The following is a 16,227-nucleotide window of genomic DNA, read 5'->3' on the forward strand; positions in this document are numbered from 1 at the left end:
TAAGTTAATATTCATAACAATCTAGCAAAATTAACAATTCAGCATTATATGACATTATAGATGCTATGTACACAAATAAAAATTAAATGGAAACTTCTTTGTAATTTTAGAATTTAAATAATTTATCTTCACTGTGATTAGCAATTTACTGTTTTTATAAAAACATAGTATATTAAGACATGATATAATGGCACAATATTCATAATAATATCAGAAATATAACTATTAATAATTGAACATTTTAATAAGATCGTATTAATGTTAAATTTTGTAATATATAGTATTGGAAGTCTTTTATATATAATAAAACTATTCAGATATTAATTCTTGTTGTAAAATTTATTAATTTGTATTAATTTTATTATATTACATAGTTTTATTAAAATAGTGCTATAAAATAGTTAACTACATAAAAAACATTAAAAAATATTAATTATTTAAACAAATATTATTTACTTACTAGTATATCTAAGATTTTAATTTTACTTTACATTTAAATAATATTGAAGAAAAATATGCCTAAGTTTACAAAGAAATGCAATTATATTTGAAATTTCTACTTGCTTAGAAAAATCAATAATTTCTTTAAAATCCGTTAAATGTTCAGTTTTAAGTGTGGGATGAATTTTTTCTACTGAAATATATAAAATTATTTATGTATGTATATTAATTATTAATTATTAATTCATATTATAAATTTATAATTTTTAGAAACAAATATGACATACCTTTCCATTGATCATTATGATTAAGTAATAGTACAAAATATTCGTCTTTTATATCAGTATCATTTATAAAAAAAGATACTTTAATTTCTTCTTGTTCTTGTTCTTTGTTATTGATTAAACGTATTCGGAAATCTAAATATTGTTTATAAGTTTGACAAGCACATTTAATACTTTTCCATTTTAATAACTTTTCTTCTTTTCTTTTCTTTGATTCTAAAATAATATGTCAAAAGTTTATAATATAAAATTATATATATTATATTATATCTAATTATAGAAAATACCTTCATTTAATTCAACAATTTCAATAGATAAACTATTTCTTCTTGATTTTGTTTTTTTAACTTCTTCTTCTAAATTTTCTTGTTCTTCTATTATATTGGCAATTTTTTTATCTACAATTTTTTGTTGTAAATCTGTTGCATCAATTTCAGATTTTAAACTTTCCACTTCTTGTTGTAATTCTGATATTTTATTACCATTTTGTGTTCTTTTCTCAATACATTCTAAAAAAAAAGGAATAGACAAATATTATCAAATTATTGTTTATATATCAGATATAATCAAATTATTTATTTTTAAAAATTTAATAAGAAAAAATAAATCTATGATACATTTTTATATTTATTATATTACAAGCAGATTATATTAAAAAAAAAACATTTTTTTATTACATCTCTAATATGTTTTTTGTATTTTTGTTTTTTATGTGATAAAACGAATCGATTATTATATGTTAATAAATATATGTAATATATTATATAATATATTATAATATATTATATAAATAAGTTTATTAGGAATGTATTTTATATATACATAATATACATATATATATATGTACACACACACACACATATACATACCAATTTTATACGTAGTTGCATCTTCAACTTTAGCGGCTATTTTTGTTTGAATATTAGAATAATATGATTTTAACTTTTGTATTATACTAAAGTCTCTATTCTGAAGAACATGTGCGATATCAATATTAAATTCTTCCATTATTAATATGTGATTTTTATGTCTGTTTTTAACGTATTAAATTAAAATACATTTTAACGTACAATACTTAGCGTAGCCATTTAAGTTTTGAAGTAACAGTGCTACCACTAAACTAGACAAATATTACTAATATTTATAACCTTAAACTTAAAAATTATTCTGAGATATTGTTCATATTTAAATAGTGAAATATTATAAAATTGTCTATTTCAAAATAATTTTATTCAATTTCTAAAATAAAATCTAAGTTTTTAATATATATATGATGAATATATATAATGTATGAATTATGTATATATGATGAATGAATTACATTATATATAATGCGGTAAATTTAAATTTTAAAATCAATTAAATATTAAGAAAAAATACGAAAATATAATTAACTTTTAAAAATATTTTTAATGATAAACATTCTAATATAATATTATTCACTTTTATTTAACCCGTATTTTATATATTTGATTTTTAAATAAAAGGAAGTTAATGAGTTATTTGAATTAGATAAGGCGTATAATTTACCAGTCGTAATAATGAATAAATATTATTCATTATCAAAATCTCTTAATATTTTAATACCATTTACAATGACATTGTTTTTTATTTATACAGATGTCAATCATACCCTTATCATATATATATAAATTGTTATCACATTTGAATCACGGCATACATTTTTCTTACTTCATTTAAAGTTTGAGTACAAGTATAAGCATCAAATATGATGTTTAAATTTTTACCAATTTTCATCATCTTCAGCATTACTGCTGTTTTTGTACGTATAATTTCCTATTTTATAATACTGTTGAAAATATTTCGAAAATAATAAATTACTATATATAATTTTTTCATTATTTATTTTTAATTTAATTGTTTATTTAATATTCCAATAATTTCCATCTTCCAATATATTTTTCATAGATTGTATCATTATTTTAACTAGTAATTTTTATTGTAAAATTCATGGTTTTTTTCTTTTTCAAAAAATATTTTTATATTTAAAAATTATTTTTTATAAAATTTATTAATATAGGCTTTTACGTTTGATGCAAAGGGTCAATTAGAAAATGTTAAGGTACGTATTAATTAATAATTTTTACGATTTTTATATATAATATTTATATATAATATTATTTATATATAATATTATAATAAATTATAATAATTAATAATATTAATAAAAATTTAAATTAATTAATATTATAATTTTATTTTATTTTATTTTATTATCAGATATATTATATTATTATATTAAGTCTATAATAATATAATATATTAAGTCTATAATATTTTGAATAATAAAATTTTATATTAATATTAGCTTTCTCTTTCTTTACATTAATAATATTATATTTTATCAAAATATACTTGTTCATTTTTTACATAGAATTTAATAAGAAATCATATATTAAATAAAGTTTTTTAAATAATTGAATATATTTAGTTTTTTTGATAATAAAATAATATAATAATATAATATATCTGATAATAAAATAAAATAAAATAAAATGAAAAATTTTTAATATGAATTTTAATGCAAAATCTTGTCATAGTCTGATTACAGCTTTCAAGCAAACTCACAGGAAGCTAGCAATGCCAGTAATAGTGACAATGACAGTGATAATAACAATGACAGTAATAATGACAATGATAGTAATAGTGGAAGCAACGAAAATAATGATGACAACCAAAATTTATCTGATCTTAAGAACAAAAATTCTCAGCTTACTGATGATTTGGAAAAACTTATAGAATCTGTAGAGGATATACTTGAAAATGAGCTGAGAGGAGTAACAAACGAATCTATACATATTTGGGAAAGTGTAAAAGACAAACTCATCTCAATCGAAAATAATTCCAAAGCGAATTTTCAAAATGTTACGAGTAATATAGAAAATATCCTGAATAATTTTAACAATAAAACCTACAATGTCTTCGAACGTGTTAGAGATATTGTACAAAACGAGACAGAAGCATCTAAGAAAGAACTTTTGAAAGCTTACAGAAAATTGAAGAAAGATATAGCTAAACTTGAAGAAAATGGAAATAATATCTCGCAAAAAATACGCGAAGAATTTAAAAAATTCTTTGAAGATACTTATGAAAAATTAAAAAATACTACTTATTTTCTGGAAAATGCGATAAATGAAGCTGAAAATAAAGCTAAATATATTTTAAATGAAGTGAAAAATGTTACATTAAGCGAATTACAAAAGATCGAAAAAAAAGGTGAAGAAATATGGCAAGAAGCGAAAAAAGATCTTCAATCAATGGAAAAAAATGCAGAAGATGCTATAAATAAGATAACAGATTCGATGAAAAAATTGAAAAATGAAACCAATGAAGTTCTTCATAAACTTTCAGAAGCGCTGAATGAAAATATAGAAGAAATCAAACAAAATGTTAGCAAAATTGCAAATGAAGTGAAAGAGATTGTAAACAATACAGTATTTGAGATCAAAAAAGCAACAAAAAAATTTCGACAAGAAATTGAAGAAGATGTTGAAGAGATCAAAGAAAAAGTGATTGAAGTCATAAATGATTTAAATGAAAAATTATCTCAAATTGCCAACCAAACTGCTAATATTTTAAAAGAAACTGAAGAAATTCTTGAAGAACAATTTGAACAAGCCAAGCAAAATATTTCTCGATTTGTAGATAAAATAAAAGATGTTGTTTCAAATATTTATCGATCTGTAAAGAGTTCTATATTAGATATTATTGACAATATCAAAAACGATGTTAAAAATATTAAGTCTAAAAATGATGTATTCTTATACAATATAACGCAAACAATCGAAAATAATGTGGAACAAGTAAAACAAGAAATCACGAAAGTCGTAGTTGATCTTAAGAATAAAACTCAAGAACAATTAGAACATCTTAAAAATAAACTCGGTGAATTAAAAGGAGAAACGTCGCAGGCTAAAAAAATTATTAGATATAAAATAAAAGAAATTATAAAAAATGTTACCAATGTGCTTGATAATTTGGAGCATAACATAAACAATACTTTGAGATATGTCCAAAATAAAACTTCTGAGATTATAAATCACGTAATAAATATAATTAAAGAAAAAATACAGGAAATCATACAAAAATCTGCTCAAATTGTAGCAGAAGCGACAAATACAATCGAAGACATTAAAGAAAATACAGCCGTAATTTTGAATAATACTTTGACTGAATTAAGGAAAGATGCCAATAATCTTTTGAACAATGCCAAGGAAGATGTTCATAATATAACTAATCAAGTTGAAAACCAAGTTTTTAATGTTCTCAATAATATTAAAAACGTTACAAAAAATTCATTGAAAGATATTGAAAATATTACGTCTTATGAAAAAAATTTAAAAGAAATAATTCATCATATTTCAAAAGATTCTAGATCTATAATAAATAATGTTTTGAATGATGTTCATGATACTATTCATGTCATTTTTAATGATACTAATGATACTATTGAACATATAATTAATAATGTCAATAATGTTACTTCTAATATTTTTCATAATGTAAAAAATGCCATACAAAATGGAATAAATGATACGAAAAATAATATAAAAAACGTATTTGATGGACTTCAGAATTCTGTTCAGAAGGTTTCCGATGCTGTGCATTATTTCAATGATAATGTAAAAAATATACTTATAGGTAATATAAATATTTTACAATAACTATTAAGCAATAATTATTACATATATTAAATATATATATATTAAATATTAAATAAAATATTAATGAATTCTATAAATAATTTTTGTTATAGGTAATATAAAGAATTTTAGTCATAGCAAGTAAGTTTAATATATATTTTCAAATTTTTCAAATAAAATATACGACATAATATTTATATAATATAAAATTATATATCTTATACTAAAATGTAAAATTCCATTTTTGTTTCATAAATATTGTTTATATTTATGTTTAGTTCCCATTTGGGATTTAAGTAACAAACACAAGCTACAGACTACATCATCTTAAATGGAATCAAAGACAGAAGATTGGAAATTATTAAACAAATAAAATAGTTTTCAAATAAACAGCAGTGAAAAAACAAAATAAGAAATCAACATATTGAAAGTGCATGCTGATTTTGTTTAAGTTAAAAAAGAACATATATGTTATATTAAATATAAATAACTGTTATTTATGATATTAATAAAAATAGTTAAATTAAATATAAATCTAATTTAATAAACTAAATTATTGAAACATTATATTAGATTGTGATTCAGATGATTGTATATCATTCCAACAAGCTATTTCTGCCATTTCCAAATTACCATCTTCTGTTAATGTTAAAATTTGTTTTTCAGAATTGTCTTTAAGTTTTATAGCTAAATCTGTGATACCATCAGAATGTGATGCCATCACTGAGGAATGTGTTGGTGTTTCATTAATTTCAACAGGTTGTAAAATACGTACATATATTGGTTGACCAGTTGCAGAAATATTATCTACAATTAAAAAACATTTTATAATAAAATGTTTTCTAATTAAACATGAACCTTAAATTCTTACCAGAAGTTAAAATATTTTGTATTGATAAATTTTCAGAATTTGATAATCTTATTATAGGAATATTTTCATTACGATTTGAAATTTGTGATTCTGAATATGTTTCAATAGTCATAATTGGTACATTTTGTTGTATACTTTTTTCCAAAATTGGAATATCCAGTATAGTTTCATCAATATCTTTCAAAGATGATTCTGAAAGACATTTAGAATATAATTTATTGATCACAGAAGCAAATCATTATAGAATTATAGAAAAGTAAATATTTTAGAAAACCTGTTTGTTTATCTTGAACTCTAGCCTGATCATTTATATGTTCTTTCACGTTACAATCATGTGATTCTTGTTGACTTTCATAAAATTGTACACCACATTTATCACAAAATATTTTTTGTTTAATGTGATCTCTAATGTGATGGACCATAAATGAATTATGAAGTGTGGTATATTGACATTTATCACATTGCAACCAAATATTACTTTTTTTATGTTTGGGCTTTTCAGTAATATTTGAAGACAAAATAACATCTTTCCTATTTTGATAAGTAGTTACAGTTTGATTGTTACATTTTGTTATCTGTGGTGGTTGAGAACGCTTTTGTTTCTCACTATTACCAAGAAGTTCTCCTTTTTCCAAAGAATATTTTTGCTCCAAAAATCTCAAAACATTATCACGTACATTACACATTTCAACATCAAGTCTATCAAGTGTATTAATAAGATTAGCACAACTTCGACAAATTACATCATCTTCTGATATTACTACCATATATCTATATTTTTATATAAAAAGGATAATTATAATACATTTAATTTGAATACAATGATACTGAAATGTGTATAATGTTCACATAATAACTGCAATAAGATACTACCTTTCACCAACTAATTCTCCAAGTTTTTCTATTACTCTAGTTCTTGATATTTGAGTTCTACATGTAGCCAAAGAATAATGACGTCCTTGAATCTTTGCATCACATACAAAACATTGTAATTCTTCCAAAAGTTTTGAATTATTATAGTCATTACCAGTATCAGAAACAGTTACATTTGTGCAATTGTTACTAATATCTTCAGAACAAATATCATGTCGTTGTCCTATTGACAACATTGAAGTTATATTTGCCATTGGACTAATGACAATAATTTTTTTTAATAGGAATCAAGGTTAGGATACAAAATAGGACATATAAGGTGTATAACTGCAAAAAAATAATACAAAATAAAGAATATATAATTTTGTATTATAAATATTACACTGTACTTTTCTTTCCCATATTTTATAATAATATGATAAGATTAATGTATCAATATAATATAATTTTTTCACAAGATTATTACCACAGTATAAGATCATATAGCTAAAATATATTTTATGCCATCTTGTGAAGATTGATGAAAATAAATACATAAATTATGAATTTATATATATATATGTATGAAATACTCAGAATAATAAATATAAGGTAGTATAACAATAAACTATAGCATTTTCTTGTTTAGGGACCAACATTGCTAGAATTCCCTAAAAAATAGAGAAAAAATAATAAAAACTATTATAAATGAAATATAAGCTAGATCTAACATTTAATGGGATTTTATGTCCTATGTTTTGAAATATCAATTGTGCAAAAAATCAAAGTTAGATATGTCTTCTATGATTTAGAGTAGTTAATACTGAAATTATATTCAATTACATTAAAAGTTGATCAAATATATTAAAAAAATCGATGAAGACATATCTTTCAAAAATAAGTTCATCTATATAAGGATTATTTTAATTTAAATTTCTTATATTTATTTTCATATATTCATCAACATATAGAAAATGAATTTATATAAATATGAAATATATATATATATGACATAAATATATCATTGTATAATAAATATATAAAAATAAATATATATAATATGTAACATATACTTACAATAGTATATATAATATATAAAATTATATCGAAATATTCTATTAAAATTTTTAATTAATAAGTTAGATAAAGGAGATAATAAAATTAATTAGATATCAAAGTCATCACATATAAATTTTATAGAGCAAGTACAGATAAAAAAACAAATAGTAAAAAAAAGAATAGAGATAGAGTAAAAATCATGGAATCAGCATCATAAGAATACATTAATACAACTAATATAGACAAGAAGAAAAATAGAAAAAGAATTGATAATCAGCGCCATCTGTCGTATGCTAAAAATATCTGTTCAAAGAGTAAAATAAAATAAGAATTAGAGATCAATATCATTTCTATAAAGATATTTATAGAAAAATATTTCTATTTATAACATTATATCGCATAACATTATCAGTTTTTAAATTCTCATCAATGATTATAATCTGTTTTTTCACTATTACTGTATTTCATTATATTTTCTAAACATTTTTTCCTTACTTCTGGCAACCCTGCTCATAATCTCTAGAATCTATTATTATTTTAGTGCCATTCTCAATATTAGAGATTCAACATAAAGTAAGACTGTATACAAATAAATTCTTTCGTATATTGTACATATTTAAATAATAAAAAAATAATATTTCAATTATTTTTTATAAAAATAAAAAAATAAAATTATGAAATTTTATTATTTGATATTATTTATTTATTAATAAATAAATATATATTAATGAATTTAAGTTAGAATAATAAATAATAAAAGGAAATTTTTATGATAAAGATAAAATTTATAACATAAATACTATATAAACATAAAAATATATATTTATATATAATTGAATACAACAAATAAATATTATCATGAATAATTTCTGATATTCTAAATGATTAAAATAAAAATTAAAAAAAATTTTGAGTATAATAATTTGTATGTTTTAAAGAAAATAATTTAGTGTAGGATGGGACGTAATAAAGATTCAGAAACAGATAGTGTTTTATCTGAATTTGAAAATGAGGTAAAAAACATTAAAACTACAGAAAGAGAAAAGCCATATAAATGTAGTTTTGTTGGATGCAACTTGGCTTTTTATAGACCATCCAGATTACAAAGGCATATTAGATTTCATACTGGAGAAGTAACATTAATATTTTAAGACTTAATTTTGATTATTTTTGATAATTTAACTTAAATAACTATGATTCATTTATTTTTAGAAAAATTATAAATGTAATTATCCAGGATGTGATAAAGCCTATACTAATAATTGTCATTTAAAACGTCATATGAAGAATCATAGTATAAAAAAAGCATTATATAAGTAAATATATATTTCTTTTTAGTGCTTTATTGTTTTACGAATTTTTATGTTTTATGAATTTTTAATATATTATTACACTTTTTATTTAAGGTGTCCAGAATGCTCATTATATATTAGTAATCGAGATAATTTGAAACGTCATTATAAGAGAATTCATGACAGATTGACTTGTAAAAAATGTAATGAAACTTTTATAAAAAAATATCAATTAAAGATACATATGACAACACAACATTTAGTTTCATATAAGTGCAATGAATGTAATAAAAATTTTACAAATTTAACAAAATTTAAAAGACATGAATCAAGTCATAAGAAAAGTGATAAACAATATTCATGCAATATGCCTGAATGTAATGAAGTTTTTAAAAAATGGTTACTTCTTTGTGCTCATATAAAAACTCAGCATGTACGTGGTAAGTATTTATTATTATATTTTTTATACATAATTTAATTTAAAAAAAATATTTAATTGTAATATAATATATTTTTTAAAAATATATTTGTTTAGATCACAAATGCAAGGATTGTGATAAAATATTTTTGACCAAACGACATTTAAAAATTCATTCAAAAGTTCATATGGAAAATAGATCTGTTTTATCTTGTCCATACGAAAAATGTCCGCGAGTTTATTATTTTAATTGGAATTTAAAACAACACATACGAACTTATCATTTAGGAGAAAAATATGAGTGTGATATATGTAAAATAAAGATTGTAAATAAAAAAAGATTAGCTGAACATATTCAGAAATTACATATGTCAGAAAAAAGAATAAAACAATCAAAAAAATTGCGCAAAAAACGAAAAGATGCTGGATTACCTAAAAAAAGTACGGCATCCAAATTAATTGGAATTAACTTATCACCAGAAATGGAAAAGATAATATTAGAAAGAAAAGAAGATATAATATATGAACAATTTAAAATGGTACCAAGTGATGATTTAGATTGTAATTAATTTTTTTAATAAAACAAAAAAAATTATTATTATATGTATTAAATTATTGATTTGTAGTACTTTTATAATTTAACACAGACTTTTTTAATATATCAATATATCAATAAATCTTAGATAAAGCTAGCTGCAATACTAGCAAAATATTGAAACATATCTTTTTCAAAGTTATAAAATCCTATATAGAAATCTGAAATCTCAATTTGAAAAACAAAATAATTTTTTAGTACTTTTCCTTTTGAATTCACAAAAATTAATTAGCATATTTTTTTCTTTATTACTAATTTTATTTTAAGAGAATAAAAATATTTTTATAAAGACTAAATTCTTCATAATTATAAAATTTTTTAAAAAATATTTTATATTTTTATTTATAACATAAATATTCTATTTAATACATGAGAATAAGTATATGTATTAAAACTTAGCAATAAGCTAAAATTAAATTTTAATTGTGAATCTATAAAAAAGCTGTAAGTGCCAAAAAGTCTTTCAATTTATAATTATAAAATAATATATATATAAATATATATATATATATATTTTAGTATTTTAATAAAGTTATTTGTTGAAGAAATATATTTAAACATACTTATATAATTGTAATTAATATAAATCTATTAATCTATTAATATTAAAATTATTTTTTAAATTTCATATTTTTGTTATTCATTCATTATTTTTGTTATTTATAATATTTCTTGTTTTATAATCTAATAAATTATATATTCATTTATAAAAAATTATTTATAATAATTTAAAAATTTGTTTCATAAAATAATTTTAATTCATATTCTTTCTAAATTTAAGTATAGTATTTGTAATTCATTTTATTTTGTGCCATTAATCATAATTTCAAATTTAATTTCTCATTCAATTTAAATATGATATAGTTCATATATAGTAAATTATTTTTATTTATTTTTTTTTTATTTAATTATATTAAATAAAAAATTATAATTGGCACAAACATAATAAAAAAATATATTTTATGTAAATATAAACGCAATTAAAGAAAACATTCCATTGTTAAGATTATAAAATTAAATTTTTATATATCAATTATTATATAAAATAGTTTAATGCGTATTCCAAGCAATGGATACTCATATTATCCGAATAAAACTAATATTCTTAGTAATAATATTTAAGATAATATTAAATAATTACTGATTTGGATATAAATTATATTCTTATTTAAAAAATATTCCTTAAATATTTTTTGTTTATTATGTTAAATTTCTGTTTATCTAGTTTTGTAAACAATTTTACATTTTGAAAGCTAAAATAACTCAGGTACTTATTCAGGTAACAAATATTACTTTACACATTTGTATTATATATCCGGATAGTATGAATATCTAAGTATGAACGAATACTCGTATTAGTCCGCTTATGCTATGAAAGCACGCATAGAAAATATAAAACATTGTGATACAAAAAATATTTTTAACTATTAATACTAGAAAAGAAATTAACAGAATATTAATTAATACAATTTTATGGAAATATTTTGATAATAATTACATTTAGTAGTAACTTTCATAATATTATATCTTATTTTTTTGTATATCTTTCCATTGACACATTTTACAAAACATATTTCGAGTAATTCTAACCTCTAAAACAATTTTAAATAATTATATTCAAATAATCGTATAAAAAATCGAATTGATAAATTATTAAGATTTTATAATTGCACAAATGATTAATAATTTAATATTTGATTTTTCTATAACAAATGAGCAAAAATACAAAAGAAGCAAGTTATAAATATCAACAATTAGGAAACTTGATGTTTTCTAATTGCCTCCTATGAATATTATATATCTAAAATAAAAAATTTAATTCATTTATAGTATTATTATATTAGCAATGTTTACTAAAAAATACGCGCTTGATTTTTAGTTAATCAATAAACTTATTATACTTTACGTTAATTTCAGTCTGATCGTTTTGACTTACTTGTTTACTGCAAAACGATCTTAACATGATTATCGATCTTGTTATCGCGATAATTGTCGATTGAACCATTTGAGTGCAGAACTATTTTATATGTATCTAAAGTTAAAATTTTAAATAGAAAAGAGAGTTTTAGGAATTAGGATTAAAGGATTTAAGATAGAAAGAAACGTTGCCTTTATTTTTTAACACTATTTAAAAAGTTTATTAATTGATACTGATCAAATAACAGTGAATCACGAACAATTTTGTCAATAAAAAGACAACTGCCGGACGTGCGATATTGCTTAATTGCATTCAACAATTGTTTTATATTGGTAGAAATATGAGAAGCATATCGTGCTTTTCGTATTTTTGTCCAAGTATCGAGGAATGCAATCATGATTATTTGCACTCAAATGGTCAAGCATTCTATCGTTGACAAATTTCGTCCATGTATTTTAACTCTCTGCGATTTAATTCATTTTTTATCGCGATTCATTGCAAAACAATTTTATGTTATGAGACGAACTATCGGCAGCGTGAATTTCGGATGAAATTAATTTCTAGAAGTTTTACAAAAATACGGTTGATATGCATACATTTGCAAAGAGCTAAAATGGACAAACTTTTGTCTTACAGGAAAAAATATAAAATATTAATCGATTATTGTGACAGTATTATAAAGATATACGTATTTTATTTCCTTATTTTCTTGCGCATTTATTAGAACGAAATGCATTGCGATAGCATAATTGTTTTCCATTAAATTTCCTTGATGTCAAAATTTCAGATAACATAATTGCAATAGATTCAAATTATTATTTCATAAATTTCAATTCTTATTCCAGATAATTATTTTATTTTTTGCATTGCTTTCCCTATTTGTCATGATCTTTTATTTTGAATTAGTTTAAATTGCGTATTTTATTATACTTAATTTTATTTTACAAATCAAATATCATATATAATTTTCTCAAAATTATTATTTATATATCTAATATTTCGCATTAATATAATATTTGTCTGAACATAAGCGTGTATTAATTATAATGATAAATTAATTCAATTCATCTAATAGGAAATAGAGAAAACACATTACATTGGAAATGTATTAATTTAATGGATTGAATCGTTATTTGGATTGGTAAATATATTCTGAAATATTAGAAATTATTCGAATATCGATGAAATGATATTGATGCGATTAAGTACCAGCATGAGTGAAGCATTATATAAAACAAAAAATATATTTAATAAATATCCATGAATGAATTAGAAATACAACATTGGATATATATGATGGAATCAAGCAACGACAATAATAACGTATTTATTGAATATGTATGATATATATTAAATTTATTTTATGCATTTTTATTTGGAATTATTATTCACAGTAGAGTATTAAGATTAAATATCTTTTTTTTTAATTAGAAAAATATTTTTTTACATTTTTGTTTGATAATAATTACATTTTGAATTAAAACATAAAAATTTTTTAAAAATGTATATTGCATTAATATTTTGACCATAAATCAATTAAACATCTTATAATAACATAAAAATAATTGAAATCGTTTTTTTTTTACGAACAAAGATATTGAATATTACTATATTTTAATAAATAATCTTTTTAAACAATTCGTTGTTTTATAACAAAATAATATTACGTATTATTGTCGTATGTTGATTAAATAAATCAACGTTTCCCAATCTATAAATTTTACAGATATTTTGCAAAAAGTTCTCTTTTATAGAAATGTTCTTATTTTCTTTTTATTTTTAAATCAATTTTCAATAATCGAGGTTTTCTTTATATTATATACATTTTTTTTTTAAACTTTATTCTATAGTATTATATCTATATATATCTTTATATGCTTTAAAACGAACAAAATATAATATTTTCATGATCATAATTATTATTATAATAGCGAGAGAATCACACACACCAAATATTATCATATTAAGTTAATTGAAAATGACTGGGAAACGTTGCATAGAAAAAAATATTATTGAAGTTTACAAGTTATATTCCCTGTTCAGCATCGATCGTCAGACATCATTATACCTGATTGTCTGTATTATTTGAGACCATTCAAAGTCTATATGTGTTACGACGAAAACGACAAATTTCATATCTTTTTATATCTGTATGCAACCATATTATTACCAAAATATGTTGTATGTTGTATGTCATGCAATTTAAATACATAAGTACGGCAGGAAAGAGTACATGTTGCGTATGAGGTTAAACGCGTAGTAAAATGAGTGAATTTGAGCGTATCATTGCGCATGCGTTGTTAAGACACGTGATGGAGGGATTACTATGTTTTATGCAGAGAGAGAGAGAGAGAGAGAGAGAGAGAGAGAGAGAGAGGCAGGGAGGGAGTGATTAACAAATAAATATAATTAAACGTACATCGCGCGCCAGAGCGTGCACGTATTAAACCTAATTTCTAACAAATCGATATCGTTTTTATAAAACAATTAAAATGAAACATTTGTACTTTAGCAGTATAGAGCAGTCGTTTTGTCGTACTTATTTATCTTAATATCATTATCGTCGTTTATATTATTTTATACATATATATGTAATATTATATTTTTTTTGCTTTTAAAGAACAATTCCCGCCTCACTTGGCACGCCATCATCCATCATTATCATTATATTAATCACTTCAATATATTGTATATATTGATTGTTTTATAAATCACAAAACAAAGAAAAAAAATTGAGGATCTTATATCGAATGTAAAATGATCATAAGTGATTTAACCAATATACAATATATACATATTATTGAGAAAATATTTTTTTAATTTACTATCTTTAGATTATTATCTGTTTTGTTAGGAATTCTGTAATATTTAATTTGAGAAATATATTTATTTTAGAATCATAAGAAATATTTAGTTCCTGTTTCATGATTTATAAAACATTCAATATAAATATAATATGCAGTCAATATCTCGCCTATATAAAAAAGAAGAGTATGTATAATATATGTGATGCAGCGTACGTAAGATGTACGCTTGAGCACAACTTATCTATAAATATACAATCATAGAATCAATATCAAACAAAATCATGATTATTGCAGAGTCCTGTTTTACGGGCGGAATATACTATATATATATATTTATAATATATATACATAGCATATATATACAATATATGCTATATATATTTTTATCTCTTAAAAAAAATTAAAAGAACCGCCATTTTTTTGTTTATAGCGTTTCCCAATATTTATATGCAAAATACGAAACAAATTCATAACTTGGCGCAACGCTCATGTAAATATGAGTATCAATGATATCAAAATAATAAAATAATAATAATAACCATATTGAATACGATTAATTCGAATAATATTAATAATAATGGTACAATGATTACGTAACGATTCCCACAGTATGTACAGATATTATAGCACCATGACCGAAATCTCAAGGTTAAAAAATAGCATTATACGAGATTAAAGTAGATGAAACGAAAATGGGAATGGGATTAAGAGGAAAAAGTGTAAAAGGGAAAAAGTCTTGCGCTTCGGTCGGAACACGAGATGAAGGGAAGAAGAAAAGGATGTTATATTTTAGCTTAAATGATATAACTTCATAATTATCATTCTTATTGTTTTGATTATGCCAGTCAATCACTTTCCTATTCAATCTTACTAAAATAGTTGAGCGAATTAGGAAAGAAAATACAAGATACAAGAATGAATGAGCATGTGGAGTTATTTTTCACGTAGGAATATAGTACATTTTTAAATATTTAATGACATTGAACGATTGATGTTGAATTACTATTGCTTAACGAAGATGATTGA

At 21.4% G+C, this 16,227-nt stretch overlaps 4 protein-coding genes across 6 annotated transcripts; 2 read left to right on the top strand and 2 right to left on the bottom strand.

The window, feature by feature from the left end:
* Positions 1-482: 482 nt before the first annotated feature.
* Positions 483-1,782, bottom strand: LOC122719364. The gene is made up of 4 exons (XM_043945100.1): positions 1,595-1,782; positions 1,013-1,234; positions 729-941; positions 483-634 (listed from the first exon to the last, which is right to left on the bottom strand). Exons 1-4 carry the CDS (start codon positions 1,731-1,733, stop codon positions 483-485), a joined length of 726 nt encoding a protein of 241 aa, XP_043801035.1. The 5' UTR covers positions 1,734-1,782.
* A 672-nt stretch (positions 1,783-2,454) lies between these two features.
* LOC122719341 (uncharacterized protein PF11_0207-like) lies at positions 2,455-5,806 on the top strand. The gene is made up of 5 exons (XM_043945076.1): positions 2,455-2,508; positions 2,767-2,808; positions 3,287-5,387; positions 5,503-5,530; positions 5,668-5,806. Exons 1-5 carry the CDS (start codon positions 2,455-2,457, stop codon positions 5,687-5,689), a joined length of 2,247 nt encoding a protein of 748 aa, XP_043801011.1. The 3' UTR covers positions 5,690-5,806.
* LOC122719343 lies at positions 5,723-7,783 on the bottom strand. Of its 2 annotated transcripts, XM_043945078.1 has the most exons (5): positions 7,600-7,783; positions 7,134-7,460; positions 6,535-7,031; positions 6,261-6,452; positions 5,723-6,196 (listed from the first exon to the last, which is right to left on the bottom strand). In XM_043945078.1, exons 2-5 carry the CDS (start codon positions 7,385-7,387, stop codon positions 5,943-5,945), a joined length of 1,197 nt encoding a protein of 398 aa, XP_043801013.1. In that variant the 5' UTR covers positions 7,388-7,460; positions 7,600-7,783; the 3' UTR covers positions 5,723-5,942. The 2 variants fall into 2 exon arrangements, with proteins under 2 accessions (XP_043801013.1, XP_043801012.1); XM_043945077.1 differs by lacking the exon at positions 7,600-7,783 and having other exon boundaries at positions 7,134-7,572.
* An 820-nt stretch (positions 7,784-8,603) lies between these two features.
* On the top strand, positions 8,604-10,482 carry LOC122719362 (zinc finger protein 888-like). Of its 2 annotated transcripts, none has more exons than XM_043945098.1 (5): positions 8,604-8,744; positions 9,127-9,304; positions 9,384-9,487; positions 9,578-9,903; positions 9,999-10,482. In XM_043945098.1, the coding sequence occupies exons 2-5, from the start codon at positions 9,128-9,130 to the stop codon at positions 10,448-10,450; spliced, it is 1,059 nt and encodes a 352-aa protein (XP_043801033.1). In that variant the 5' UTR covers positions 8,604-8,744; position 9,127; the 3' UTR covers positions 10,451-10,482. The 2 variants fall into 2 exon arrangements, with proteins under 2 accessions (XP_043801033.1, XP_043801032.1); XM_043945097.1 differs by having other exon boundaries at positions 8,631-8,744; positions 9,122-9,304.
* Positions 10,483-16,227: the final 5,745 nt, after the last annotated feature.

Source organism: Apis laboriosa, unplaced genomic scaffold (assembly GCF_014066325.1).
Source record: "Apis laboriosa isolate Shangri-la unplaced genomic scaffold, ASM1406632v1 scaffold74_cov149, whole genome shotgun sequence".
NCBI classification, from domain to species: Eukaryota; Metazoa; Arthropoda; class Insecta; order Hymenoptera; family Apidae; genus Apis; species Apis laboriosa.

Bases quoted from the DNA above. Each gene is read 5' to 3' on its own strand.
- LOC122719364 (XM_043945100.1), bottom strand. From the start codon at position 1,733: ATGGAAGAATTTAATATTGATATCGCACATGTTCTTCAGAATAGAGAC. The intron at 1,235-1,594 runs GTATGTATATGT...CTTTTTTTTTAG, and splicing joins TGCAACTACGTATAAAATTG to AATGTATTGAGAAAAGAACA. The intron at 635-728 runs GTATGTCATATT...TATATATTTCAG, and splicing joins TCATAATGATCAATGGAAAG to TAGAAAAAATTCATCCCACA.
- LOC122719341 (XM_043945076.1), top strand. From the start codon at position 2,455: ATGATGTTTAAATTTTTACCAATTTTCATCATCTTCAGCATTACTGCT. The intron at 2,509-2,766 runs GTACGTATAATT...TTATTAATATAG, and splicing joins TCAGCATTACTGCTGTTTTT to GCTTTTACGTTTGATGCAAA. The intron at 5,531-5,667 runs GTAAGTTTAATA...ATTTATGTTTAG, and splicing joins AAGAATTTTAGTCATAGCAA to TTCCCATTTGGGATTTAAGT.
- LOC122719343 (XM_043945078.1), bottom strand. From the start codon at position 7,387: ATGGCAAATATAACTTCAATGTTGTCAATAGGACAACGACATGATATT. The intron at 6,453-6,534 runs GTTTTCTAAAAT...AATGTCTTTCAG, and splicing joins AGTTCAAGATAAACAAACAG to AATCATCTTTGAAAGATATT. The intron at 6,197-6,260 runs GTAAGAATTTAA...TTTTAATTGTAG, and splicing joins ACAAAATATTTTAACTTCTG to ATAATATTTCTGCAACTGGT.
- LOC122719362 (XM_043945098.1), top strand. From the start codon at position 9,128: ATGGGACGTAATAAAGATTCAGAAACAGATAGTGTTTTATCTGAATTT. The intron at 9,305-9,383 runs GTAACATTAATA...ATTTATTTTTAG, and splicing joins TTAGATTTCATACTGGAGAA to AAAAATTATAAATGTAATTA. The intron at 9,488-9,577 runs GTAAATATATAT...TTTTTATTTAAG, and splicing joins ATAAAAAAAGCATTATATAA to GTGTCCAGAATGCTCATTAT.